The 15243-nt window shown below is 38.6% G+C and overlaps 1 protein-coding gene across 1 annotated transcript in view; it reads right to left on the minus strand.

Annotated features, from left to right (window-relative positions):
- Positions 1 to 15016, minus strand: part of dnah2 (dynein, axonemal, heavy chain 2) — a gene marked incomplete at its 5' end in the record, with an annotated part of 117486 nt that extends 102470 nt beyond the window's left edge. The window contains 7 exons of the mRNA XM_084404307.1: positions 2065 to 2221; positions 4800 to 4946; positions 5550 to 5764; positions 8818 to 9000; positions 9637 to 9766; positions 14139 to 14341; positions 14891 to 15016. Coding sequence (XP_084260433.1) covers positions 2065 to 2221; positions 4800 to 4946; positions 5550 to 5764; positions 8818 to 9000; positions 9637 to 9766; positions 14139 to 14341; positions 14891 to 15016 — 1161 coding nt within the window. The remainder of the gene's footprint in view (positions 1 to 2064; positions 2222 to 4799; positions 4947 to 5549; positions 5765 to 8817; positions 9001 to 9636; positions 9767 to 14138; positions 14342 to 14890) is intronic.
- Between the last annotated feature and the right edge of the window lie 227 nt (positions 15017 to 15243).

Here is a 15243-nt window from a genome sequence, read left to right on the forward strand (position 1 = left end):
TCTTCAGCCAAAGTTTAAATCCCGTCTGGCCAGCGCTTCCCATAATGATACGCATGAGGTCAGAAGACGGTCTTTTGTGGCTGTTTGAACACATTCGACCACATGAGTGTTTACACTACGAAATAAATCCGGTTCGTTTCAACTACCACTGGAAGTGGTCGAAAGCGGACAAACTCAAAACTTTTTAGACCCCGTTTACACCTGTATTTAGCGTCGTCCACTTGTGATCCGATCGAACAAAACACATCTTAATAGCAGGTGTAAACACGGGCAAAGAAACACAGCAAAAACGGACAAAAACAAATTAACAAATAAACGCAAAAATGAAACCAAAGCAAACCAAAACAAAAAAATAGAATAGAATAGAATAGAATAGAATAGAATAGAATAGAATAGAATAGAATAGAATAGAATAGAATAGAATAGATGAGAGAACGGGTGCGAGAGGAATGTGGTGGGAGAAGGATGGAAAACACATTCAAACGGAGCAGCAGGGGTTTTCCAGCAGGATTTTCCAGCTCATGTTTCCTTCTCTCTCTTCCACAGAAATAGAGCATCTGATTTCAACCCATCCCTGTGCTTAAAATCAAAGGAGGCCGTTCTTATCCACAAAGCATCGAGCTTTTCCTGCTCAATCTGCGGAGGGCAGCGGAGCTGAGCCGGTTCTGAGAGTTTGTGCAGAGGTTCTCTAAAGCATCTTACATGCCAGCTCGTCTCATGCCTTTTTCATGGGATGAAACGTGTCACTTGAAATAAGCCTCAAAGGGGAAGATTACTCTACGTGCACGAGTGTGTAGAATGTATACTTACATTTCTAAGTGTGTGTGGGTGTGTGTAAGCTCAGATGTGTCGTGTTCTCCACACTTCTCCATTACCAGTGAAGTTCTTGCCAGCTCTGTTTTGGGCTCGAATGACGTCTGACATTGACTCTGTGAGTTAGAGAGAACCGGGCACTGAATCGAGGCTGGCTGCCTTTTATTGCGAACGCTGGGGCTTTTTATACTGAGATGCCTGTGCGGCCTTCATTAAAGTAGATGGCGCATTCATGTTTCTGCTTGCATGCCTTTATGTGTGTGTGTGTGTGTGTGCGTCTTTACCACATGGCTAAAGGGCACTGCCAGTGCTTTAATATCATATTGCCTTGTACAATGTAGGAGTGATGGACAGCCAGCAGAGGAAGTGAATAGATTTCACAATTGCACTCCACTGAGTCGCACTTCCATTCTCAGTAAAGCCTGCTGCCTTACTCTTGCATTACAAAAGCAATATCGGGCAGCAAAATGGACACAGCTGTATCAGAACAAAACAAGAGCAAAGCCTTCTGTTCTCGAATAACTGTAGACAGGGTCCAAAATTAACTTCTGTTTTTTTGCCACACCTGCTGATAGTGGGTTACTTGAGAAAGTTTGTTAAAGTAACGAATAGTTTTTCAGCATTAAATTGATCAAAAAGGACAGTAAAGACTTCCATATATTTCAAATAAACGCTGTACTTTCAAACTTTCTATTCATCATCAATCCATGTATCATTTTTTTTTTAAACAAAAATATTAAGCAGCACAACTGATTTAACCACTGATATTAATAATAATATTCATGAGAAATTGTATAGATTTTAAAGAATATACATATTACTATTTATGCAAAATATTACTCTAAAATATTTAGTCTGGAAAAGATATGAGGTATTCGGGTTTACGGATCGAAGTGGACCCGTGAAGAGATCTACCTTACAGTAAAAAAGGTTGAGAACCACTTTTCAATAATTCTCTGCAATTTTAGAACTCCAAATGGAGCTCAGGAGGTTTCTCTCCTGAAATGACCAGGCTGCTGTCCGCACCAGGCTTACGGCCTGTCCATCTGTCCATCAGCTTTACCAGAGAGCTCATGCTGGCTGATCAGCTTCATCACCTGTGTGTATCTGATAGGTATGCACTGGACCAGCATTGAAATTCATATTACTCTGCTCAGGGAAAGTCCAGAAGAGTTCTGTCTGCTAGAGGAATACTATCTATTTGGATGTCTATCTATGTGCGTGCGTGTGTGTGTTTCAGAAACGACTTACCTTGTTGGAGTGCACTCTGCAGTCATTGATAAAGGCGCTGGCTGTTCCTTTTGTGGACCAGTGCAGTTTTGACAGGCCTGGTTGGATTTTCTTATCCAAGAACCGAATTCTCTCAGAAAAGAGAGACAGTTCATCTGCATTCAGAGCCTTAATGATTCTGATTGAGAGTGAACACAAACATACAAGTGGAAGTTCACTGCTGTTCTCCATTTTCCTTTTAGGTCTTACCGCCATTGACACATTTCTTTTACAGCATTTTCAAAAACAAGCAAGGCCATTTTAAAAGCATAACAGAACAAGAGGGTGGTAAAAATGGATTAACAAGTCTTAACAAGTGGATGTGCTTTGCCATTTGGGGCAAGTGGCCTGTTTAGCTTGTGCTGGGTTTAAGTGTTTGTTTCCAGCTGGCATGTGTAGAATGCATTAAATGTGGTAACAATACTGACAGAGATGACTCACTCTGTCCCTCTGAGAGTTACAATGAGTCCTCCAGTCTGAAGAGTGTGTGTGTGTGTGTGTGTGCGTGTGCGCGTGTGTGTGTGCACGCTGAGAGGCTTATGTGAGAGAGGAGGAGGTTATTATTCACTACACAACGAGGGATATAAGTGTGAATTGTTTTGTTCATTGGTATTGTGTATGTGTGTGTGTGTGTGTGCGCACGCATTTAATTCAAGTGCTTTTCTCCAGATGCGCTAAAGTCTTGAATGGAGGTGTGTACATTGAGGCTGATGGAATGTAAATACTCAGTTTGTGCAGAAAGTGTATTAAAGATGTGAAGTTACCTGACAAGTGCACCGATTAAATATGTATGAAAACGGCAAAGATGCATCTGTGTGTGAAAGTCCACTTGTTTTTCTATACTAATAAGAAGTAAATTACAGATAATTTCCTCACAAATATATTACATCCAACTTGTTAGGAGAATATTACGTATCAAACTTAGAAGGTGAAACTAAATATTATGAGCTGTTTACTGATTTTAGATGAGATTTGCAAGTATAATTTCTCTGATTGTGTTATCGGTAACACGTAACCTTTATGTATAATGCATTATGAAGGTACTCATAATGTAAGTTATAATGCATTATATCTTTTCATAAACAACTGTTACCAAAGTTAAAATGCATTATAATATTTGCAGATTCCTTGTTACATCTGAGATTGATTGTTTGTCATGTGTTTTAATGTATTATACTTTCTAAAGGCGTAACATATGTATTATGATGTATTATAACCGTGATTACAGTTAATCATTAAACCATACAATGCATTGTAATGTGTATTGTAGTGCTGTAGCGGTGCGTCGATGACGTCGACGACGTCATATTTTTTGCGTCGACGCTTCTTTATTTATTATTTATTTATTTTTTTGCACCATTCCCGGAGGTACAGCTCGCCACACACACACCGCCTGCCGTGTTATTCTGTCATGTTTTCTCCCTTTCTTTCCAAACCGCGACAAACGCCAGTCTCCTTTCTCTGCAGAATGCCATAAATCCGCTCAACCAATCACAGCGCACCATTCCACGCATTGTAAACAGTAACGGTGGCGCTCTGACACCCGGCATCCTAGTTTTCCTTATCTACTTTGCACTTTTTGAAAATTAATACATTTGACGGCATTGATGAACCTGTGGTGGATTCTGCCGTAGGGAAGAAACGTAAGCCATCGAAATCGAATCATTTACGTGAGGAGATTAAGAAGATGAGGCACGCCGGAGGAAGAGAAATGCCGACTGTTGCTTGTTCTCACACGACAGCGTCAAACTTCTGTCGAATGCTGACACGTTAACCCCAGGGGATCTTTTAAAAAACTTTCAATTCTTGTACTCAAAGTCAACGAAAACCGAGCAGGACCTAAGCCATTTTACAGCTGATCACCGTCAAAAAAAGAAGGTCGCCGTCGTTCAGAAGGTATTTCTTAGCGATGGCTGATTGAATGTAGCCTATGTTTAGTCCAGATTAGTATTGACCGAGTTCAGAGGCTGTCATATGTGGATCAACTTACTTTGTTGTGTATTTTCAACAGTTTCAATGTGAAAAATAACTTTTATATTGATTCAATGGATTAATTGCATAAAAAAAATGGATTTATCACATTTATACTATATTATTCAGAAGTAAACATTGTAGCTGGCAGTGTGTTTATGTCAGAATGTTTATTTTTAAACCACAACCTTCTAAGTGCTTCTTTTACCGATATATTTAACATATCTTTTGCATTTCTCATCCAAACAACGTCAAACTTGGTACTGCACTTACTCGTGCCCAGACAGCTGTCGAGTTTGAAATCCATCGGAGTAACGGTTCGACAGAGATATGCGAATAACAGACAGGATAAATAATTCCAATTAGTCGTTAGATTAGTCGACTAATCGATAAAATAATCGCCCGACTAATCGTTTAATTAATAATCGTTTACCCCAGCCCTAGTGTATTGCATGGCACAATAAAAACATTAAGAATACCTTTATAATACATTATATATAAAGGCTTTAAGTAAAGTGTTACCGTGTTATTTTCTAGCAATAAGCACTAAATATATTGCATTTGAATAGATCATATAAAAGATAATAAAATAAAAAGCGCATTGGATTTGTAGAAAGTGCCAAAAATATGATGATGATGATGATGATGATGATGATGATGATATAAGAAGAGATCTATGGATGGTCCTCATAAGTTTGTCTGCAAGTATGTGGGAGAGAAAGTCAGTATCTGTCAGCCATACAGACCTGTTATAGTCTCTAACAACGAGGAGGACATTCTCTCTCAGGTTGTGCAGTTCCTCTCTGCGCTGATACACCTCTGAGACGTAGTGAGGGATCTCAAAAAGCAGTCGGTCCCAGTAATGAATCTCATTAAACATCTTCAGTAGGTTCCTTAACACACAAAAACAGTTGTACATTCACAGTCTGTGTGTTTGTATTCACACTAGAACATTCAGCATGTATAAAACAGCTCCATAATGTGCATTATGACTATAGATCATGAAAGATTTAACATTAGCGCAACTTGATTTCTTTAAAGGGTTTGAATGGGTTGCTTAAGGACAATAATAAACAGTATTCACAACATATTCAACTTAAAGTCTAACAGAATATTCAGTGTAGCATAGGATATAATCCATTGGGATCAATTGGATTGACAATCATTTTCCCTCATCATAAACAAAAGTGTATGTACTATGATATTTCTATACTGTCCTGTCCATTAAAGGCAAAATGGCAATAAATATATATTTAAAAAACTGCTTTTCTGATATATATATATATATATATTTTTTTTTTTTTATATTTATATATATATATTTATATATATATTTTTTTTTATATATATTTTTTATATATATAAATATATATATATATATATATATATATATATATATATATATATATATATTTATATATATATATATATATATATATATATATACACTACTGGTACTGGAGGGGCTGTATATGTGTGTTTGTGTGATCACGTACTTGTTAAAGTTGATGTCCAACAAGCCCGCCTTCCCTTTACAGCGGATCATGAGCGGCTGGTCAAGACTGCGGAGACACTTTTTGCTCAGACTCTGACTCCAGTCTGTGAAGTTCCTCCTCACAGTCTCATCCAGAATCTGACACAGTCTAGCATAATTCACATGCACTTCCTCTCCACTGCTGATGCGAGGCAGGAAATGAGTGCGCCGGAGAACCTAGACAACACATGTGCAAAAAACACACGTTGACAAACAGACGGGAAGAGCTCAGACAGAACGAAGAGCCTTCTGTGAGCGCACATATCATCACTTACAAGCAAACAACGTCTTGAGATCTTACCGAGTCACACATGCAAGGTCACAAACAATCAAAACAACCGTCAGTGCACAACTAAGCTAAACAAACCAAGGGTAAACATCGCTCATGTTAGGAATTTCTCATAGGCTATGCAGTAAATATGTAAACATATTTTACCATGCCCAATCAGACCTTCATTAAGCTTTGGTTTTAGCCTCCCTTTTGTTTCTCTATGGGGCTTTTTGGGATCAGTTGTGGGGAAATGCAATATAATCATATCTGTGTCCAATTAAAGCGAATGCCAGCTCTTAATTGCCTTCTTAAAGAAAGTGGAAACCGAATTTAAACACAATGGCGAGGCAATGTGCTCTTTATGCAAACTGAGGAAAAAGAGAGATGAGAAGTGAAAGAAAGAGAAAACAGGAGACAGAAATAGAGAGGAAGGGTTTGTGAAATGGAAAGTGACAAAAAGAACGAGAAAGTAAGTATGTGGCGGCACAGCTGGCTTTAATAGCATTAGGGCCTGTGTGGCTGGACCCTGGCTGGACTCCAGGGCCTCTGCTGGGGCCCCTCACTGGCCTCTGACACACTCGTCAACACAGAGAAGAGCTCATCAGTGGAGTTAAGCTGTTTCTGACACCTCCCGGATTCAGACCGGTGGAGGTTTTGGGTTGGAATCTGATTCATTTGTCTGTAAAACCCAATAGAGTTCACCTATAAAGGGTGAGGGAAAAAGGGTATGGCCTGGTGCATGCTGGGATTAAACTGATTAGTCACCTTGTGATCTCCTAACACACATCTAGTTGAAGCATATTTCAGGAAACTGTGATACTTTTATTGACAGTGGGATTTTTATATGAGAGCTTTTGGTGGGGACTCAAGTCAGTTTGATTTCAGTATGTTTGATATCTTGGGAAATGAAATCCTATGAATTTTTTTTTTAGTATCTTTGAGGAAACACAAAATAATTAATCCTAACTACTGTACATTATATATAACCTATTACACTGATCCCACAAAACCTTACGTGCTTGGTTTATTGTAAGCTAAATGTGAACAAAAGTAAATGAGGGAGTGGTTTTAGACTGATGAAGCTCATTGGGAGTTGTTTTGATTGGTTCATTAAAAAGAACCAGCTCATAAGACTCATTCATTAGTGAATCGGACTAATCGGTCATGGCAACTGACTGAAATAAAAGAATTTATGTTGAAGTACTAAAATTACAAATTAAAATAAAACTGAAATGAAAATTCAAGTTGAATAGAAATATACAAAAAACAAGTTTATAAGTATAAAGTAATACAAATCACAAAAGCAAATAAAAATTACCAAAATGAAAACTGAAAATATGAAAATGTAATTCAAAATATTAATAAATAGTATAACAGAATATAAAGGATAATAAAATTACACTGTTTCAGGGGGACCAGTGTTTCTCACTTATTACAAGTTCACAACTCATTTTTCATTTCTTTTGCCATGGCACTGCACTGTCAGAATTTCATGAAAATCGATAAGTTCCAAAATGTGTTATTTAAACACCACGGGCCGGTTACAACCAGTTACAACTTAGCCTAGTTTTGACGTAAATGGGCACTAAGATACAACTTACGCACTACTAAATATTTTTGCGTTGCACCATTAAACTTAGTTGAAGCGTAACTCTATGTATAAACTAAATATGTACGGAAGCCTCCGATCAGGAGTAACGGTTGGAATAAAATAGCAGACAGATTGAACTGGATCAATAAGCTCTTCTTTTACCAGACAGACTTCAATTCTTTAGACATACGTGACCCTGGATCACAAAACCAGTCACAAGTAGCACTGCCAACAATACATTGTATGGGTCAAAATTATCGATTTTACTTTTATGCCAAAAATTAGGATAGTAAGTAAAGATCATGTTCTATTAAGATATTTAGTAAATTTCCTACCGTAAATATAAAAAATATATATTTTTGTGAGTGAATGCAGCAATATCTCAAACATAAATGTACAACTTCAAAGGCGATTTTCTCAATGTTTCGATTTTTTTGCACCCTCAGATTCCAGATTTTCAAATAGTTGCATCTCGGCCAAATATTGTCCTATCCAAACAAACCATACATCAATGGAAAGCTTATTTATTCATAAATAAATATTCATGATGTATAAATTCAAATTTCAAAAAACAATTTCCAAAAATTGACCCTTGTGACTGGTTTTGTGGTCCAGGGTCACATACTGTATATGATAATGCTGACATTTACACTCCCTTACATTTTAAGTGAGAGAACATTATGTGAATAGATTACTTTATTTGCGGCTCATCAACACGAACCCTTCCTACAGCGCGCCGCTGTGGGCATCTATCCCATCAGTCCGTGTTGTGCATGTCAATAAATGTTATTTCTTATGTTTTTTTTGTATCAGTACTTATTCATCCTTATTAATTTCATTTTAAATACAGTTTCTGAATGTTATTTACATATAAACACACTTATTATGTTATCATGATTAAGTATCGTATTTAATGGAAACGTATTTTTACAGTTAGTTAAGTGAGGCAAAAGAAGTTAAAATGAAGGATAAACTGAAATTCCCAGCATTTAAACAACTTTTGCTCACGTATTTGAAGGCTGCAACTGGATCATCGAGGGTAAACCTCATATTATGCGACTACGCATTAGGGAGAGTTTACGACCTACTAGCTACGCTCCGCCTTACGAACAAGTGGTGCAACGGAATAAAGTACAGAGTTAGTTACAAACTAGCTTGTAGTTACTAAGCCTCTAGTGTGGACTTTACGTTCCAATTTAAGAAAGAAATTACGAACGGCTGGTGCAACCCGACCCAGAACCGTTTCTGAATAAAACAAGGTTTTTGATTCCCACCCCTGATCTTATACTGTAGTTTGATTTTTTGAAGGTTTAACCAACATCTCACACTGTCTCTTTCAGTCTTTCTAACTCACACACAGAATCTCACCTCCATAGGTCTTTCTATCTGTGAGCGGAGAGCTCGGATCAGGTGGACCTGTCCTGCGTGTTGAGGAATATGAGCAGGAATGAGAGATGACATCCTTAACATCACCATACTGACATTATCCAACTCAGCACTGAGCAGAGCGTATAGATCCATCGTCTTCCTGTCAATGGTCCGCTTGATGGCCTGAGAGAGATATAAAAGAGAAACACTCAGGAAATATGGTAAACAGTGGTAAAATTAAATTACTGTAATACACAGCCTCTTGTTACTTGCTTAATGCAGAACAAATCACTGCTATGATCATTTGCCAATGCCTTGTTATTACTTCATAAAATCTGTTTATTATTTTTTCATTTTACTTTACTTTCAGTAGCATATTTTTGTCTTAGACTTTTTTATTATTTGTTCTAATGCTTTGGCAATAATGCATAATGCAGCACTTTGAAATTTAAGACTCAAAAGCTGAATGAGAATGACAGAACGAACGGGCGAAGGAGAAGAGAAAAGACTGAAGGGGAAGACAAAAGTCAGAAGAGATGAAGGTGATTAATGAGGTAAACATCTCAATGGCATTAAGTAAAGAGACAGGTGACAGGTGAGAGAGCAGAGGGCATGTGTGTGTGTGGTCCTGCTATTGAACTTTTGAGTAAATGAGAGTGAAAAGGAAGTGACATGGAAAGTCTGTGTGTGGTCTGTTCTGCTGGAGTCATTTGTATTCACTGTATTTGCTAAGAAGAGCTGCGCTCTGACAGTGTGCAAGGTTTTAAAGGAGGTGATAAAGTGTGTGTGAATTGAAGGCTAAGTGTGTGTGAGAAAGACCTCTCTTCCAGACAGGTGCTGAAACATGTCAAGCAGCTGTACTCCTTCCTCCACACGGTTCACCGTCTCGAAGGTCGAAGTGATCAAATTCTGCATCATCACCTCCAGATCTTTCACTTTAGCACAGAAGCTAAAACACACATGCACAAACACACGGATAAACAAAAGGCACAAAACAACAAAGAAATGGGCAGAACTGTACAGCATGCTCCAAACACAAATCTGTGCCCTCTATTCAAAGGCAGAGTCCAGCGCACACACACTCCCGGCCATAAATGGAGGCTGGTATTGATTTGGGTGCTCTCAATATGCTGAGACACTATGAAACACCTGCCCCAGACACAAGCACAGCTGTTTGTCTTGGCAACAACATCCTAACCCTATGACCCGTCTCGGCCCCAATCCATCATGGCCATCAGATGCACACACTAGCTCACAAACAGCTCCCTTTCCCAAGGTCCGGCAGTGCCTGGGGCGGGGGTACAGGGGGGGATGTGTTCTCTAGAGGCTGATGGGTAGACCAGCTTCCGTCACACACACTCATGATGGTATTCAGACAAGCAGCCAAACTGCCTGCTGCCACAAACAGTTGTGAATGACAATAGGGGCACGATGGGCTCGTTCGCAGCAGGCTCAGTGATCCTCTCCCCACTGCACATACATTTAGGCAGAATATTCATGAAAAAGTATCTATATAAACCAAATATGCAGGTCATTATATGCATATTTATGGAGATATGCTAATAGAGGATGTATGGAAATCCCCAACAGGCCAGCAGGCCAATAAACAGGAGAGAATGACAAACATTCATAAATATACATGAGAACCAGAAGGACTGACTGCCTCATAGACAGCCTGGCAGAAAGACTGACACACAATCTTACATATTTAGCGTGTCACTACACAACAAAACTAGATCGCTCCCACTCTAGTCAATGAAGCTGTCTGCACTGTAAGGACCAAGAATACAGCACATTCATTTTACAAAACCCCATTTTCTAATGTTGTTGCCCTGTCAGTAACTCAAGCTGCTTTATTTTTCCTGCCCAATATGAGTTTCATTATATATATATATATATATATATATATATATATATATATATATATTTTGTTTAAATATAATTCAATCATGAGACTCTTGGAATAGATTTAAACAGTATTTATTGTTAAAGCGATAGTTCAACCAAAAATGTTACTTCTGTCATTAATTACTCACCCTCATGTCGTTCCAAACCCGTAAGACTTTTGTTCATCTTCGAAACACAAATGAAGATCTTTTTAATGAAATCTGAGAGGGTTCTGTCTAGGGATGTCCCGATACCACTTTTTGCAGAACGAGTCCGATACCGATACTGTAATTTTTGGTACTCGCCGATACCGATACCGTAACCGATACCTGAATTTTCACTGCATTTGTAATTTTTAAATGTATTAGTAGATAAACCAAAAGATTATAAATCATATTAGTTGGCTTAATTTGTTCATCAAATATATATATTTCTTTCAGTTATTTTCATGCTTAATTAAGCCTGCTAAAATGCATATGAGCTTCTGTAAGCCTACTGTCACTGTTCATTCTATTGCTCTATCATATTTGATCTTTAATTTAATAGCACAGCACATATTTAGAGCTGCTTCAGCAGGGCTCAGTGCTGAGGACTGGGTCAGCGGTTCAAATGTTTGTCAAAACCAGTGAAATATCAATTATTTAATCCAATTTTGATACTACAACAAAAACTAGCAGCCTAATTAATGTGAATTTAAAACAAGTAAGCAGTCAGTAACAAAATAAAAACAAACAATTGAATTACAAATAGGACAAATATATACAATAGAACAAAGAAAGGCTACAAATGAAATAAACAGTGTTTTTAGAGTTTTTCAGGTAGATCTAACAGGTACAGAAATTTGAATAAAGTAATCAAATGTGAAAAAAAGCATATTCATTACTGTATGAATTATATATAGATGGATATTTTTCTAAAGTTGAAAAGGGTAGCCTATTTAGTCAAGAGCAGTGAGTAATTTCTTTGTCCTTTGTTTGATTAACATTAAAACACAGAAGCAGGTTTATCAAACTGCTGCCCCTTTAAGACCGAGCGCACGGACCGCATTTGAACATGCTACGTTTATTTGAGATATAACCGACTTTGTTTACTATAGGATACTCACCAAGACGGGCGTTATTACATAGTTGTGTGTGAATTCGTTCGTACAAGCGCAAGACGTGAAAGACAATTTAATTCAGTATTCGCGCGCTGAGACGCTGGTTTGAGGGGCGCGCGCTTCGGATGTTTGCATTCATGAAACTTCTTGACCTCTGCACACGTCCTGTAATAATGTAGGGAACCACTCGTTATACTTCAGTCAGGTAACAGTTCATGTTTTACTTTACTTACATATACGATTTAGTTTTCATCCAAATAACGTGCTGAGTGAACGATCAGCAATCAAGAGCATTCAACAGAAGTGCGCTTCTCGCTCTCTGTCTCTCTCTCTGCCTCTCTCTCTCTCGTTAACGTTAATATAATAAGCTAAAGCTACATGCCTCGTTTAATTTCGTTGCCATTGACATCGGACTGAACAAACTTTCCACTGTTGTCTGTTTAAAGGGATGTGCTCGACCAGCTCGTGCGTCTATGACTCAGTTCACCTCGACAAAGCTCTCGCGGCGGCCAGTTTCGTTTCGCAAAATGTAAGTGGTATCGGTGCGTGGTATCGGCGAAATTTTATGAGTACGAGTACGAGTATATGAGGACAGTATCGGCCCGATCCCCGATGCCAGTATCGGTATCGGGCCATCCCTAGTTCTGTCCCTCCACTGACAGCTAAGCAACTGACACTTTGACACTTCAAAATGTTCATCAAGAGATCGTAAACTAATCCATATGAGGTTTAGTCCAAATTTTCTGAAGAGACTCGATTGCTTAATATGATGAACAGATTTAATTTAGACTTTTATTTATTGATAAACCAATGAGATTCATTCACATGTTACGCTGCACGTTTGAGAATACGCTTTTTTTTGGCCTCGTGCATCAGCCAGGGTCGGTTGAGCTTTTGTTTATGTTCGCTGATGTCTATATGTGACTAAAAGCCTAAATTCAATCTGTTCGTCATATAAGTGTGTAGCTGTCAAAGGAGGGACAGAAATCTCAGATTTAATTAAAAATAACTTCATTTGTGTTCTGAAGATGAACGAAAGTCTTACGGGTTTGGAACGACATGAGGGGGAGTAATTAATGACAGAATTAACATTTTTGGTTGAACTATCACTTTAACAATAAATGCTGTTTAAATCTATTAGTAGAAAAGTAAAGCAAATCTAAGAGGGTGGTGGGGAAGGTGCAGGGCTAGGAAATTTATTCCACCCCGAATCGGCTTATCTCAGTACATCACGCAATGGGGGTGATGTACTGAGATAAGCCAGTTCGAGATGGAAATAAATAGGTTACGTAGATAGAACAAACAGATCGATTGTCATTTGGTTTTATAATAATTCGTTACATTTATATAGCGCTTTTCTAGGTACTCAAAGCGCTTTACATGGCAGGGGGAATCTCCTCAACCACCACCAATGTGCAGCATCACCTGGATGATGCGACGGCAGCCATATTGCGCCAGAACGCCCACCACACACCAGCTTACTGGTGGAGAGGAGACAGTGATGAAGCCAATCAGTGTATGGGGATTATTAGGCCATGATGGACAGAGGCCAAGGGGCAAATTTGGCCAGGATGCCGGGGTTACACCCCTACTCTTTTTCGAAGGACATCCTGCCCATCCATTTTTAATGACCACAGAGAGTAAGGACCTCGGTTTAACGTCTCATCCGAAGGACGGTGCTCTTTGACAGTATAGTGTCCCCATCACTACACTGGGGAGTTAGGACCCACACAGACCACAGGGTGAGCGCCCCCTACTGGCCTCACTAACACCACTTCCAGCAGCAACCTGGTTTTCTCAGGAGGTCTCCCATCCAGGTACTAACCAGGCTCAGCCCTGCTTAGCTTCAGTGGGACACCAGTCTTGGGCTACAGGGTGATATGGCTGCTGGATTGGTTTTAAGAGAACCAATCAGCTGTTTGGAAGAGTTTCAAGAGTTTTCAAATAAATACAGCATAAGAGACTACTCAAAACTTTTGAATGGTACTGTATTTAATTAATTTACTTTAATAAATAAATAAATAATATACAATTTATGTTATTAAATTATTTTGTTACCAATGTTTGATTTGTTGAAAATTTAAGTAGGATTTTATTATTAATGGATTGTATTTTCAATTTAATCTTGATGAAGCCCAAAGCTCACAGCTGATTGGTCTACGATTAGGAAACATTCAGAGGTGATGTGCAGCTTCCAGCAGACGCAACATTGGTCGCTTCCAGTGTAGATATCATATTGGCCATATGGACAAACTGTAGCTCTTAAACAAAGCCAGCTATTTCACAGAACCTTTCTTTCTCTCTGTGCCCTGATCAATTTACAAACACACTGCACCTGGAGTAGTTCTCGTGCCAAGAGGGGCTTCCGACATCCAGGATGTCCTTAACAGACTTCAGGACCTGCAGGCTGTTGTCAAAGGTTGCCTCTATGAACAGCAATCTCTGAGTGACCTCTGACCCCTGACGCCCTGCAAAGCACGGCAACGGCACCCGCTCACCCTCTTCGCAGCGAGCAAAATGCTGCTGACACTCGCACACCTGAAAGAAAGAGAAAGAAACATATTAATTAAATGTATTTTATTAAAAATTAAAAAATCTAACATTACAAATTGAATAGATGTTCAAAATATAGGTTTTTCCCCATAATGAGTCCATATTTAATTTGATTTTTTTTTTAATGAATGAAACGCAAAATAGCTCAAAATTCAGTTTGACCTCCAATGGTTGATAGACGACAATTTCTATTTTCACTAATCACTTTTTGAAAGAGAAAAGGATGCACTATTTTCTGCCCTATTTGTGGAAAGTGCCAATAGCATGTGGAACTAATAGGAGCACACCGCAAAAAAAGTGCATGAATACATATAAAAATGACAAGTGATATAAAATACAGATCTCAGCAAGGACAGTAGTCCTGGAAAATATGAGAAGCGAAAGCAAAAAAAAAAACACAGAGATGTGAATTATTGAGAAATCTGAGAGCCTATTCGGATGTGTGTTTGAAAAAAGTAGGGGTGTACAAATTCTGCATGCATTTAAAAAATGTAGTTTGTGAGTGTGTTTGTTTGCATCATTTTGTATTCTCACCTCTATTAGGTCTTTGCATCTTTGCACAAAGGCATTCACCAGAGCAAATATGCTAATCTGGTTGAGCGACCACCCTTGGGAAGAGTATCTGAAAAGAGAAGGGAAAAAGAGAGAGTGTTTAGGAAAAGTTCATACATCATCTTCACCATCATTTTTGTTCCTCAAGAGCGGGACTGTAAGGGAGAGCAGAGAAAAATGGAGAAGTCGGCTATGTCACTACTCCCTTGCTAAAGGTTTTTAAATTTCACACGGCGCACAAGCAAAACAAAACACTGGCGGTGGCTGGCTGCCATCCAGAGCAGTGAGGGATCAGGTCAGAAATGATCTGTCATAGGCATAATTGCATCCGCCAT

Source organism: Rutilus rutilus, assembly GCF_951802725.1.
Source record: "Rutilus rutilus genome assembly, chromosome: 3".
Lineage (NCBI taxonomy): Eukaryota > Metazoa > Chordata > Actinopteri > Cypriniformes > Leuciscidae > Rutilus > Rutilus rutilus.